We start from the raw sequence: 15,152 nt of genomic DNA, 5'->3' as shown, positions 1-15,152 counted from the left end.
GTCAATTTGAAGTTCGCGCTAGTAACAACCAGACAAACTTCAGACAAACGATTTTCATCCGAACAATCGATTTATAATCGATTCTTCACATCCGACTAGATTTTCATTTCCGAACGTTCGTCAAAAAAAATATGTCAATTGTCAAATTGTGGATGTGGATGGCGTCCGGGCGTCCGTCTACTTCTCAAGAATATTGCAATTGCAGTGAAGTGAAAACATAATAATACACGAACAACGTTCGGTATAACTGTCTGTTCTTGTAATGTGAATTAAGTCTTGAAAATGGGAAAAATCGGGGATTCTAATTCTAATACCTGCTCCGTACCGGAGTGCAAATCTCGGAGTACGAACGAAATAACACTATTTCGTTATCCTAAAGAAGAGGCGCAGAGGAAAAAATGGACTGAAGCTATCAAAATTGAGAGTAAAATCACTCAAAACATGCAAGTTTGCAGCCGTCATTTTGTGAAGAGTGATTATATTATATCAGGTCAGTAAATGCGAATTTAAATATTATTTCCATACATAATACGGTATAACGTTAGGTTGTAATATGTGGCACTGTGCTAATTTCTGCGCAGTTAGCTTGATTTTCATTTATGAACGTTCTAAATAGCTTAGACTACAGTGTTATGCACTAAAACACATCTAAACTTTTTATGATGCATTCTGTATTCTTTTCTTTGAATTGTATACCATGTAATCTATTATGATGACTAGTTTATCATTAATGGCAGTTATCCTGACTGCGAAACTGGTCTTGGGATTACTAAGCTCGCTTACAATGGGGTTGGCTGGTTGAAGTATTTTACAGATGGCGTCAGCATAAGTTTATCTGTCAATCCCTCAAATTGTGTAAAATTGTTTTTTTTTTAATTTTGTGACCTGGATGCTAGCCCTACAACATGCCTCAAACCAACATGACTAATTTTTTAGCCAACACAGAGTTATAGAGAATTGTTTGTACTACTGTTATTTTACAGATAATGCAGGTGCCAAAGTGAAGAGGCTGAAGAGATCAGCGGTTCCGTCTCAGAACCTGCCGTGGCAATTCCCAAACAAAAGAGTCAGTCCGACCCTCGCCAAGGCTCGCATGGAGCGCTTGAAGAACCGGCTACAGAAGTAAGTAGAGTTGTGCCATTCTCGTGAACATTCTCCCTTTTATATGGAAAATGTTCTCATTCGAGAATATTTCCCATAGTAAATTGAGAAGGTTCTTGAGAACAGCACAACTATAGAAGTAATACACATGGGGTCCTGTTGTTTCCCATATAGTTTTAAGTCATAATGTATTGTTTGTCATATTATCATTAGTGATAAAACTGAAACCGTTAACATTTCAGGTTTTTCGTTAGGTTATCCTATAGATAGGTTAGGTTAGGTTTGTTTTATGGCAATCCTGAAAAGTGACGCGTTTCTGAACCAAATGAATTATGATTAACGAAAATTCGGGCAAACAATACATTATGTAGTATATTTTTATATCTAATATTTGTAGTGTATGTATTTTATTTTATTTTTATTATTTGTTTTATTTTCGCGCCACCCGTTAACTTGAATCTGTTTCGCCGTCTCACTATCTGAAGGTTGTCTGGAAGAGATCGCTATTTAGCGATAAGACCGCCTGTTGTTACCTACATTTTTGTACCTGTTCATACTTTTGTACTATTTCTTTTGTAGTGTGCAATAAAACATTTTATTATTATTATTTGTATCTCCTTTTGGCTTTCACGGGCCTATGGGCCTATAATCCCGGTCTTTTGATAGGCTTGCGTGGGGATATAGATCCAACACGTAGAGGCCCCTTGGAGAGCTTTTATGTCATGTAGAACGCCTGCTGGAACCCGTTCACAGGCGCAACAATAGACACCCATGAACCGGTCTCAGCAGGCATTGGAACTATTGTAGAAAAAGTGAACAGTAAATTGGTCTATGGATTGAACTTTGGGTGGACAATGAGACTGGGCTATTGTAAAAGAAGTCCGGGCACCTGCCATAACAATGCTTAACACACGTTATCGAGGCAGGTGGTGACTCGCTGCTGACTAGATGGGCCCCTGAAACTGTCGCCATAAAGATGACCAGGGGCAACATCGGTGTGAGCGGCTCAGGGGTGTCGAGAGGTGTACCCAGTGGCTGTAAACAGCCACTGTGCCAACACGTGCTTACGCAAATTTCACTTCCACCCTGCGAGCATCTCTAACGACTCCTCTCTGGACGGCCAATGAAGGCAAGCCAGAGCCGAGAGTCCTGCGGGTCCCCTTGGGGTCCACTCCGACCGGCGAAGACACGCCGGAGACCAGGGATCGGAACCGGTTTTTTGCAAAAACTTAGAAATAACCATATTTTGCGAATTATTTTATACTAGAAATGTAGGACTCAGTTGTGTTTTTAGGTTACGACTTCGTATTATTACATTGCCCAATTAGAAATGAAGTAATTAGCAAAGAACGAAAAAATACCGTTTCCGTTCCCATACAAAAAATACCGGTATCCGATCCCTGCCGGAGACGGAGACCCTGACCGACTCTGGAGCACTCGGGTCCGTGGGGTCGTTACTCCCCAACAGCTCGCCACAAGCTGCCCTGCGGGCTTATTATTATTATTATTATGGCTTAAAACTATTTGGGAAACAATAGAGACCCAATACACATATTTAGTTTAGTAGTAGGTCTTTCTGAAGCAGTTGTTGTTGTCCTATGGCACCCCAGAGGTGCAAAGGGCCTTCACAAGCTCGCGCCACGCCTTCCTATCTTCAGCAACCCTACTGGCCTCGCTCCAGCTCAACCCGACCGCTCGTAGCTCATTTGCGTCGGACCGTTGCCAAGAGTGTGTCCACGGCTTCTTTTGTCCGGCGGTTTCCACCCGAAAGCGATGGTTACGTTATTCATTTCCCCTCTTCGAATCATATGTCCATCTCCATTTTCGTGTCGCGATTTCTTCACCATAGGGGTCATCCATTCATTACGTCACACGAATTTCTAGGTTTTTGACCCCTCCCCCCTCCTTGTCACACTTGGTCACATTTGGCAAACCCCTCCCCCCTAGTGTCACGTCACATTTTTTCTACGAAATCGCCAAATAGATTAAGTAAGTACCTAAGTATTATTAATATTTTATCAAAATATTTTTGACGATATAAATATTAGTAATTTTATAATCCAAAACTGCTTAGGAAAGAAAATTAAACGAATAAAAACAATTGTCGTTTTAAAAACTTGTTATTTAAATGTACAGCGAATAAAATAATTTAAATAAATTTTCGGTTACTGATGAAGTTAAAGTGACGTCACAAAGTTTGTGTCTCCCATAGATGTATTATTTTTAAAGATGGAGCGTAAGCCACCTGTCACCGTAGCCTCACACACACAGACACATTTTATGTACGATTTACAGTGAGGAACCAGAGGCATGTGGCCACGACGATAAAGTCATATCGATAAACTATACGGCCTTTTTACAATTTAAATTTTACTTGAAAGGATCTAAACTATCTAAAATGAACAGATAACTATTATAACATTAATTTAGAAGTTCTTTACTTATAAGTTGCTCTTAATTATGACCCCGTTATAATTATTTGAATTATTGTCTAAAGGAGGCATGGAACGCCACATATATAAATGTTACATTAAAACCAAATAAAATATGTTTTTTGCAATAATAGAGTTTATTATTATATTATAAAATTTATAAAGTATTCATTGTCGAAGATATCGAAGCTTCAATTAATCGCTATTACGTTCCGCTGTGTAGAGAGTATCGATATATAACATGATTAAAATCGACAAATCTACATCCCTAGAAACGTGCAATAAACTCACACATACACATTTTAACGCACACATACACAGCTTGCCCACCACCAAAATGGCTACGGCTTGACAGATAAATTTTGTACTGAGAACCGAGAACGTTGGGGCCTTGGTGTCTCCCCCCTCCCCCATGTCACAATATGTCACATTTTCTTGACCCTCCCTCCCCCTAAACGTGTGATGTAATTAATGGATGACCCCCAATGGGTGTATGAAGCAATGATTGTAGTAAAATACTTAAGAAAGAATAAAGTCAACAAAGTCATAAATTTGCAAAGGTGTGCAATAAAAAAACCTAACCTCTAAACATTGATTGATAAAAAAATAATTTAGGGCGTTTTACAGTGTTGCACCTTATGAGAGCGTTTTTTTAACGCGCCGTCAACACCAGGGCCACCCAGCTACATGGGCTGCGGGCTGCCAGGGCCGGATTGCCGCCTAGACCAATAAGGCCCGGGCCTAGGAGCCAAGGCAACTTAGTAATGGTTTAGAGATGGAGAAGGAGGCCCCCCTAAATTCCTAGTGTCTTGGGGCCTACAAGAGCCCTGAACAGGATTATGATATATTGATTTTAACAGTAGGATTATTCCTCCCATTACAGGGTGTATGATTCTCCAGGCAGTAAAACTGAAACTTCAGCCACTAAACCAGAGACACCAACTAAAAAACCTGAAAGTGGCAAAAAATCTGAATCAAATAAAAAACCTCAGTCAGCATCAAAAGCCACTGAAAAAACTGAGGATACCGAGGAAATAAAGAGTGAGGTGGTAAGTGAGGAAGATGATGTATATACTGGAAATACATCTGTCGGTCCTGATGTGGAGAAAAATGAAGAAAATGAGAAAAATAATGATGAAAACGAAGAAAGTGAGATAAATACTGAAGAAAATGAAAAAAATAATGAAGAAAATGAAAAAAGTAATGAAGAAACTGATAAAAGTGATGAAGAAACTGAAACTGTTGAAGAGGATGGAGGTGAAGCTTCAGTGGCTAAAAAAGACGATAATGTAAGTTTTTAATCCGTAATAATTTTATTATTCTAGTTGATGTTGTTGTAATAATATGAATTTAGTTATCATTTTATCAATTTAATTGTATGTAGGAATGAGAATGTATTGGGCCCCATACATTCCACGACTTCTCTTTCCGCACCGACTGTATCTGGTAATTGTTGAAAGAAACATTTTTTTTTTAAATTATTGACTCGAATAGAACATAATCGAACTTTTTTTACATTGGCTGTATGCCGCCAGCCGCCGCCTTAGCGCTATCTGTGACAAAAAAAAATCAAACGTCAAACAAACTGTCAAAGTGCGTAACCTGCTCACTGCTGTTATTTCGCTTATTTTTAGAATTAACTTACCAAATTTCGTGATAAATGTGCCTTAGTACGTATTATTAAGTATAATGTTTTATTCAAGATACCTGCCCGTGGCCCGACGAGGCTCAGACAGCGTGAGGGAACAATAAAATGCGAGTATTGCGGTAGAAAGTGTCTTACTCCACAAGCGTTGCAGACTCATCAACAAACTGCGCATAAGAACTCTAGAAACAACCTAATTAACCCTAAAAAGGACTATCCAGTTAATAATAAGACTAAATCATCGCCTAAATCAACAATTGAGCCTGTAATTTCGGTGAAAAGTCCCGAAAATCTGCTGGCCAAACCGCCGGCGAACGCGAGGCGAGCTGCGTCTTTGAATTCGCGTGAGGTTGAGAAAGTGCTTCAGGACGACAGTGACATCGCCACGGCGAGCGACTCCTCTGAAACGAGTGTGAAGGAAGAGATTGTAGAAAAAAAGGAGCAGCGTAAGACTGAATTTGAGTGTCCGAAGTGTAAGAGGCGGTTTGCTGTGTACTTTATGGCGTACAAGCATATACAGAATCATCACGCTGGGCCGGCCAACGGAAGTAAAACGTGAGTAAAATTAGTTATCTAAAAATGTAAACAAATAATCACATCTAGACCACTTACCTTGTAGATTGTTCATGATTAAACTACACAGGTGTTTGGTTCATAGTTTTCCAAATTAAAATGGCAGATAGGCTATAAAAAAAATTACACACGTTTTCAGATTCAGTCAAAAGTTAAAGTTCACTCTGTGGTTGGAGTGCAAATGAGTAATTTTTATGAGAACTTTTAGGCTAATGAATTTTAATTTAATCAAACACAAAAAATGGCAATGAATGCCACTAAAAAGTTAATTCACAATAAAACAAAAACAAGACTAGTTGCTATACTTTATTGACTATCCAAATCAACTGTAATTAAACTTATTTCTATATTTTCCAGCCCTATCCCCAAACCAATCCGCATTGAGATTTGCACGATCTGCAACACGCCAGTCAACAGCAACTCCCACGTGTGCACCGGGCCGCTGAAGTTAGCCATGGGGCTCATATGCACCGGCTGTGAGCAGGAGTACAAGACCCTCACTATGTTCGACATGCACAAGAGCAGCATGCATAGCGACGGAGTTGAGAGCATGTTCTTCTCTACTCTAGATGGTAAGAAAGCAATTAACTTAGAATAAATTTAAAAGTGAAAACATTACTGTCTTGGGTAAGACTTGAACTCACGGCCTCTGGATCGATACTCCGGCGCTCTGCCATCTGAGCCACCAAGACCTCATCCATAGCCAGCAAATCTTTTCACCACATGGGTCAAGGGGACCCGAGCGCCATCTACCGTAAGAGCGTTACACTTGAACGGCTACCGATCCAGAGGCCGTGAGTTCAAGTCTCACCCAAGACAGTAATGTTTCCACTTTTAAATTTATTCTAAGCTTAATAGCATCGATCGCAGACGTTTCTGCTTGTAATTAAAAAAGCAATTAACTAGTTAGTTAGTTAGTTAGTGTTTCTGGGCATTTTCCGCAAATCGACAACCATTGTGCCTATTTTGCGTGAAGCAAGCAATTAACTATTAAAAGTCTCATGAACCTAGCCATAGTGCAATGTTCTGCCGCCAGAGTGCAGCACTAGCACCCATCGTAAACCATACCAGTTTTCACAGACAATAAAATATGACATTGATGCATCAAGGCCGTAAACACGGGGTCTACCGGGAAACGCGAAAATCGTAATTTAGTTTGAATATACAAGAGTGATTCTACTTTCGCGGTAGACCCTCAGATTGTGATGGATTGTGGTAGTGGTGCCACCTACGTAGAGTTTCCCGTATTATTCCCTATTCGCATACAATAAAATTACACTCATTTCAAACAAGATTCTGAACTAACATGAACTTTTTTTGGCACTAGTATTCGTTGCTAGAAACAACCTTCACAAATCACACTTTCAAGTAAGGTGTACATTAGCCCGCTTGGCCCGTGACCTTGGCGTGTGAGTGACGTTTTTGTCTAACCTTTTGAACGCCACAGACGGCGATTGACGTCAACGCAAAATCCTGACAACGACGCTAAAGACGGCATTTGCCGTCGATCGTTTTTTGATGAAAATCTACTGAAAAACACCCCACTTTTAGGTTGGCATTATTTATTCACAATACTAAATTTTACCCCCGTGGCGTCAGTGGCACGGCAAGTGGATGCGCCGTTTGGCGTTCAAAAGGTTAATTCAAAGGGTTATCAAATCTTTCGTATTGTACACAGAATTCGAGCAATGGAGGCAGAAAATGGAAAACCAAACCAAAGCGAAGTACACTACACTGGACCAGAATGATACGAAGAAAATCTACCGCTGCAGTTACCGGACCGGGCTGGGGCCTGGCAGCTACAGTCGACAGCGGATGTGTCCATCGTGTGTCGTGGTTCAAGAGTTCACCAAGGGATTTCAGGTATGAATATATGCATCATCAGCCACTTGCGAACACACCAGCAACACCAACGGAGTTGACAGTATTTGCCGTTCCGTGGCCTTGGAGTTGTAGGGTATGTGACTACTTGCTACTAGTCAAATCAGTTTCCGTTTTTCGAACTGTCAAAACGATATTGCTACTATGAAATTTATATGAAACACTATAGTTCGTAGCATTGGAAAGAAGGTAAGCGATCTAGACATGTCTTTTAATTGAAAAACGCTTTTTAAAAATCAGTAACTATTACTTATGAAAGCAGAAGAATATAAATGATCGTATTAGATTCATAATTGTTAAATATTTGCCATTATTTATTTTTAAAATGTGTTTTTCAATAAAAAGACACGTCAAGATTGTTTAACTTATTTCTAATGCTAAAAAAAACGAACTATAGCATGTGACGTCACAATCAAATTACCTACTCTTTATAGTTTTATACGGGTTTTAAAATAGAAATAGTGTGTAAAAATAACTGCTGTCTACGTTTCTGTATTAATCTTCTATGCTTTATTTCATGCATGATTGGTGAAAAATAATTTAATTTAAATACAGTCAAATACTCTATTATACTCATCGGAGCAAAGAAGATCCGAAAGCTCTCAGCTAATAACACGGTAAACCGTATTTTTAGTCACTCGCGCCTGTGAGAGCCTAGGTCTCCGTTTTCAATCACGAACAGTGCATGTTAGTAGCGTCAGGCATGGCTCACTGCGATTTCATCGCGTCGCTACAAGTATCTAAAAGTACATGCGACCCACACCAATTTTGGTGTCTAGCCATATAGTAGTTGCCGCGCACCGCTACGGAGCGGACGCCTGCCCGCGCTTGCGCCACCTAGCGGTCGTATTTGTCGTAATAGACGCGTTTTGTTAGATAGTAAATCTTCTGTACCTAGTACTATTATCTATTCTGTGGTAGCGTTCACTATGGCCGTACTGCTACACGCCGCGTGATGAGATAACCGCTTGGGGGAGGTCTTACGCTCTCGTAGGGAAGCACGGTGGCGGGTTTGGGTCCCCCAACATTTGTAACGAATGCGAAAGCTCGCTAAGTGGATATAACAGTAGAACAGGTGTCAAGTCGAAAAAAAAACGTGCCACGAATTTGACAGTTCATTTAGACGTACAGTTGGTAAATGGTTGCCTTTCTAAGGAAATAGGTATTCAATACAATACAAATACTCTTTATTGTACACCTCTATAAAAGAAAACAATACAAAAAGATAACAGAAACACAAGCAGAGGTAGACAACAGGCGGTCTTGTGGCTAAAAATAGTAGTATTACTATTCATCATTCATCAGGGGTCTCCAACATTTTTTAACCCGAGGTCCTGTGATTGTGCTATGGTAAGGTAACATTGCTAAACAAGTAAACATGTTTATAGTATTTTTCAAACATAAAGGATACGGTGACAGGTGTCATCTCAATAGAATTTTGGGAGATTTGGCGTTTTGAGGTTATAAATTGTACGGAGATGACATCTGTCACCGTACCCTGCGTGTTTGAAAAATACTACGTATTAAGAATAATACTTTGCTGGCAATAATAAAAAATCGTACTTTCTACGTAAGTATTACTTAGTACTAATATTTTGAAACTGAGCTCTAATTGTAATGAGTAATTTAAATAAACAAATATTATAAAGTTCTAAACGTAAACAGTTGTTATGATTTCACCTTGTTCCAGGTGCACTACTACCCCGTCCACTACGGGCATGGCTACCACAAGTACAACCTCAGCAGCGCCTTCCAGCAGTATTCCATCACCTCCCTCATGAACCTCACCGCCAAGCAGCTCCCCGACGACCAGCCCAACACCGCAGACCTGGACAGCCCCGACCTCTACCTGCAGTTCCAGAAGATCACCGGAACTATAGTCAACGAAGCGGCAAGAATTAATGTCAACGGGCTTAAAAAACTCATGAGGAAAGCTTTAGAGATGATGGAAGTTATTAACAGCTACGTCGAAGATGATGATGATGATGATGGGATCACCAGTTCCAATTCCATTTTGAAACTGGATTCAGATAAAGATAACTTGCAAGATGATGTCAAGTTAGCCTTGGCGAATTTCAAGAGGAAATCGAAAACAAATGCAGATCATGAAACACCGCCTAAGAGGAGCAAATCGGTGTTCCAAAGCACAGAAAATTTAAAAACGCCTAAAAATAACAGGCTCTCAAATAAAGACACGGAAGTTAGAAAAGATATGCTAAAGCTAAATCAATCTCCGACATTCATAGATACTTTCCAAGATTTCGTTGGGAAAACTACAACGAAAACTGATGTCAGACCGATGAAAACTGTCAGTAGAAGACCGCTGCCAGTTAGGACTAAAACCGGTCAGTTCAAATCTAAAAGTCCTCCTAAAAAAGTATCGTTCTCCCCGACTAACATATCTCCTAGAAAGAGTATCAAAGAATTGGAATATGAAGTTAAAGAACAGGAGAACGACTGTAATATACTGATTTTGAAGATTTAGTGATTAAGAAAATGGACTGGTAAAAACATATCCTTAAGTGTAAAGAAAGGCCTGTGCACGGCTGCGTGTGTGTAGACCAGGGATGTTGCGGATGCCGATTTTTTGACATCCGCGGATGCGGATGCGGATTTTTAAAGGCTCACATCCGCGGATGCGGATGTCAAGATAAATACATAAAAAACGTCAAATATTACATTTTAGTAATTTTTATTTCAAAAAACCGGCCAAGTGCGAGTCGGACTCGCGTTCCAAGGGTTCCGTGCATTAAGTCCCCACTCACGCTTGACTGCTCATTTGTAATAGGTTTTTTTGGCTAATGACTAAATTACATAGGAGTCTAGCACTTACGCCGATGATAAGACGTTCCTATAACGACCTGTTCCACATCCGCATCCGCATTAACTCCGCATCGATTTTATGCGGATGCAGATGCAGATGCGGATGTTAAAAATAATGCGGAAGTTCTGCGGTTGCGGATGCAATTCGCGACATCCTTGGTGTAGACGTGCACCTGCACGCACACATCACGCAAGCGGTGTGCCGTCTCTCATAAGAATCTGTATATTACAACGCGCACGTGCACGACGTGCACACGCGTCCGGTGTGCAGGCCTTGGTGTTTTGAAATGAACATGTTTTTAGAACTTCAAGATTTTGAGTGCATGGCTATGATTTCACTGATAATTAAAAGTGTAGCAGAAAAATAGGCTATTATATAAATGACGGGAGTTCTGGGGTAACAAAAAGGTCGATTTGATAACCTCCTCCTTTGTAAAGTCGGGTAAAAACATGTCAAAACTACTTTTTATCCCTTTTCCCGGCAGTAAGATTTATCACGTACGCGCCAATAGAATTTCAACTTTAGCATACCGATTTAAGGTTCAAATTAGATTGGACTTTTGGGAAATGTGACTTGTCTTCAATCAAAGCCTTGTTGATTAGTGCAGCCAGGAAAAGGGTTAAACAATTTAGTTTATAAATATTAAACTAGCCTACTACATGAATTGTAATCTGGCGGCCTAGCCAAGGTGACAATCGCTATCGCTTCGCCATCGAATCGCTTTGTGTCTCTATCACTCTTCCATATTAGTGTGACAGTGACAGTTGCGTTTCGATCGCTACGGAGCGTTAGCGATTGGCATGTTGGCTACGCGGCCTGTATAGTTTACTATACCCACCCATACATCCACCATAATGCACATACATGACTGATTCATAATTACTAGTTCTGAATAAAAAAAATATACAAAATTGTTTAAACACCAAAATTTGATTACCTACTCGGTAGCCGTTATGGTACTATAGGATTTTTTTTAATTTATCGTGAAACGCCGTAAAAGTACCTTTAATTTCACCAAACATTGCAAATTTTTTAAACCGATCCCTAAATATTGATGATATCATATATTTTATACTCTGGCAGGTTTTTGTCAGTAGAAAAAGGCGCATATTCAAATTTAGTATGGGAGATCGAAACTTCGCGCCTCCATTTTTCGAATTGGTCGCTTTTTAATACTGACCATAGACTAGGAATCCTCTATACGGAGTTTAGAGCAATACTTTCATGAAACCGATGCTGCCAAAAATACTGGGGTGCGGGGGACGAGGCGAGCGAGTCCCGTGCCGTGATTGGTCCGTTCAAAGACACGGACGTCACACAAAGACACTTTGACTCGAGAATGGAGTAAAACTACCGTATATTTGTGGCAGAGGGGGTAGCGCTACTATGCTCAGTCTGGTGATACTGACAAAGCTGGCTTGCCAGAGTATACGACATAGTATCTAGAAAGTTTAAGTTTTGGATGTAACTGAGATGTGTTGTTTTTATGTAAGTGTGTACATATGAATAAAGTAAGATTGCTTTTATATCGTTGTTCGAGTTTTATTTAACCATCAATAGGGAGTATTACTGCAATGTTCTATCGCCAGAGTGCAGCACTAGCACCCATCGTAAACCATAGAGTAACTTATACATGCTTATACATACTGTGCCTTAAACTGTTTTTGACAAGTTTTCACAGACAATAAAATATGACATTGATACATCAAGGCGGTTTGTTTACAAAGGGCCTACCGGGAAACACGTAAATCGAAACTCGGCTATTTGCCATCGCTCGAATATGCAAGAGCAGGGATCGGATACCGGTATTTTTTGTATGGGAACGGAAACGGTATTTTTTCGTTTTTTGCTAATTACTTCATTTCTAATTGGGCAATCTAATAATACGAAGTCGTAACCTAAAAACACAACTGAGTCCTACATTTCGAGCAGGGATGTTGCGGATGCAGATTTTTTGACATTCGCGGATGCGGATGCGGATGCGGATATTTAAAGGCTCACATCCGCGGATGCGGATGCGGATGCTGATGTCAAGATTAGGTACTTAGAAAACGTCAAATATTACATTTTTAGTATTTTTTTATTTAAAAAAAACGAAACGTTTAGTATTTGAGCAATAATATAGGTGCGTTATATTTAATAAACATTAACTTGGCCGACTTTTCTGGATCTAGACGATTTCGTTATAGGTAATGACGAAATTACCTAGCACTTACGCCGCCACTAAGACGTTCCTGTACCGATTTGTTCGACATCCGCATCCGCATAAGCTCCGCATCGAATTTATGCGGATGCGGATGCAGATGCGGATGTTGAAAATAATGCGGAAGTTCCGCGGTTGCGGATGCGGATGCGGATGTTCGCAACATCCCTGATTTCGAGTATAAAATAATTCGAAAAATATGGTTATTACTAAGTTTTTGCAAAAAACCGGTTCCGATCCCTGTGCAAGAGTGATAGGTTAGATAACAACATTTCGACTCTCATTTGCGATAGACCAGTGGTCTATCGCAAATGAGTAGTACTAACCTAACCTAACCTTTTCAGTCCGGTCACCCCTATGACCAACTACGGAACCTGATTTTACCCCTCCTCCCAATGGTAATAAAAAATAAAACGTGTACGTTTGTTGTATTGTTATATTAGGTTATCTTATTACCCCCGTAAAATACCAGTTTTACCCCCACGGGCGTAATTACCCCCAGGTTAAGAACCAGCCGCCGCCAGTCATGTGCTAGGGGTGCAAATTTGGATAGATTGCGGAAGTGGCGCCCCCTACCCAGAGTTTCGCGTAATATAGAGAATATTAGAATATTGAGAGTTATCAGGACACCGTTAGCAAAAAAAAACTACTTGCGCAATCGTCATTTGTAGTTGACTTTAATTACTTATTTGTAGTTTTAAGTGTAAAAATACCTAACATTGCATAATTTTGACATTTAACAAATTAACACATGAGCATGGTATAATAATATACTCCGCCTGGTACTCTATTCCGAGATTCGCGAATGACCTAACTGGCACTTGCCTACGTCATCATGCTGTTTACAGGTTCTCAAACTTTAAAATGTGGGAGAATTTTAACCAACAGTGAAAATTATTTTAACGGCATTAATTTTAAGTTATTCATGTAGAAACATAGTAAAATAAAACAAATCTATACTGCACTTTTCACTCCTACTCTTACAGTTCCGAATAGAGCAGCCAACCATTTTCGTAACAAAACATTAATTACGAACCTTACGACGTGAAAAGTTTGGAAAACACTGCGACTGCTGACACTGAGCGAGAAGGAAATAACAATTAACACGCGTTCGACAAGGACGGTCGGTCAGGGACAAAATGGCGGATTGTCAAATGTGACAGCGCTATCCTGTGTTGCCAGTAGTGTAAACAGAATTACCCGAACGTCTGAAATTTCTTTCGTGAATCGGAAGATATTGCTAACGAATAATTAAAAATGACGTGTTATTGTAAAATTTAAGATAAAATACATATAAATGAAAATTATTAAATTATAAAGAAATAAATTAACTTATTAACCATAGATATAATGTACCCATGTAACATGTTATGTTGAAATAAAGTGGCAATGTTATTGTGACGTAGGCAAGTGACACTCTGGGAAGAGAAGACCATGTTTTATTAGACCATGCACATGAGTGTAAGAATAACGATCAAAGTCAAATGGCGTTCTAACAGTTTTAATCTTCTGTCGAAAGATGGCAGTAAATGTACTGTGGCTACATAAATTACCATGGCAGTAACTCTATATAGTTTGTCGATTTCTAACAGGCCCCGACGGCGAATCCTTTGTCTGTAAAACCGCACGTGCTACTTACTACTTACCTGAGCGCGGGCTAGTCCTACGCTCAAAAAACCAGTGTAGGTGCGCTCTCCGATAACGCGCCTTTGTTACGCATCTCGATGACACATTTTAGACTGGTAGCGTTCGACTCGCCGGCACTCAGTAACCGTAGTACTGAACCACACACAGCCTAGAAAAACGTTTTTCCATTATTATCCTTATTGCAATCTTCATAGAGTGGTAATTCAATAACCGGTAAAAACGGCCCAACCATTTTTTAGGCAGGTAGAAAGCACGTGCGGTTTCACTTAACAATAGACAAAGGATAAGGCGTTTGGGGCCTGTTAGAAATCGACAAACTATACACTCTCTTCTCTTGCTACTATTGGGAATTTGGGACATTTAATAGCATCGTTCGCAGACGTTTCTGCTTAATACAAAATTAATTTAGTATGGGATAGCGCATCGTTACTGGTGAATTTCCAATATGATTTGGAACTCTGGTAGCCGTTTAAGAAGTGTAGAACTCTTACGGTAGATGTCGCTAAGAGCCTCCCTAGGGCTCATATATGGTGAAAATATTCGCTGAATTGGGTACGGTCTTGGTAGCTCAGATGGTAGAGCACTGTACTAGTGATCCAGTGGTCGTGGGTTCAAGTCCCACCCAAGACAGTGAATTTTTCCACCTTTAATTTATTTCGGAGCTTAATAGCATCGTTCGCAGTCGTTTCTGCTTAATATAAAATTAATTAATTTGCATTGCAAATTAAAAACACTTTTCGAACCAACATTGTTTATTGTCTAATATACCGTGAAATAACACTTAGGTCACTTAGGTATGAAGGAATATTCTTCTTTGCCTGTGTGTGAGTATGAAACATTAATAGG

The 15,152-nt window shown here is 39.8% G+C and overlaps 1 protein-coding gene and 1 non-coding gene across 2 annotated transcripts; both read left to right on the top strand.

Annotated features, from left to right (window-relative positions):
- The first annotated feature begins 172 nt into the window (after positions 1-172).
- Positions 173-10,163, top strand: LOC134660096 (uncharacterized). The gene is made up of 8 exons (XM_063515796.1): positions 173-490; positions 984-1,122; positions 4,417-4,682; positions 4,782-4,822; positions 5,237-5,733; positions 6,109-6,323; positions 7,430-7,614; positions 9,323-10,163. Exons 1-8 carry the CDS (start codon positions 283-285, stop codon positions 10,115-10,117), a joined length of 2,346 nt encoding a protein of 781 aa, XP_063371866.1. The 5' UTR covers positions 173-282; the 3' UTR covers positions 10,118-10,163.
- Positions 10,164-14,863: 4,700 nt separating this feature from the next.
- On the top strand, positions 14,864-14,936 carry Trnat-agu (transfer RNA threonine (anticodon AGU)). The gene has a single exon. It is a non-coding gene; the product is annotated as a tRNA-Thr (tRNA).
- The last annotated feature ends 216 nt before the right edge of the window (positions 14,937-15,152 follow it).

Source organism: Cydia amplana, chromosome 26 (assembly GCF_948474715.1).
Source record: "Cydia amplana chromosome 26, ilCydAmpl1.1, whole genome shotgun sequence".
NCBI lineage: Eukaryota > Metazoa > Arthropoda > Insecta > Lepidoptera > Tortricidae > Cydia > Cydia amplana.
Note: the sequence above shows the minus strand (reverse complement) of the source record. Positions and strands in the feature narration are given on the sequence as shown.

Coding starts and splice junctions, on each gene's coding strand:
- LOC134660096 (XM_063515796.1), top strand. CDS start 283: ATGGGAAAAATCGGGGATTCTAATTCTAATACCTGCTCCGTACCGGAG. Junction 4,823..5,236: donor TGGCTAAAAAAGACGATAAT/GTAAGTTTTTAA, acceptor GTTTTATTCAAG/ATACCTGCCCGTGGCCCGAC. Junction 7,615..9,322: donor AGTTCACCAAGGGATTTCAG/GTATGAATATAT, acceptor ACCTTGTTCCAG/GTGCACTACTACCCCGTCCA.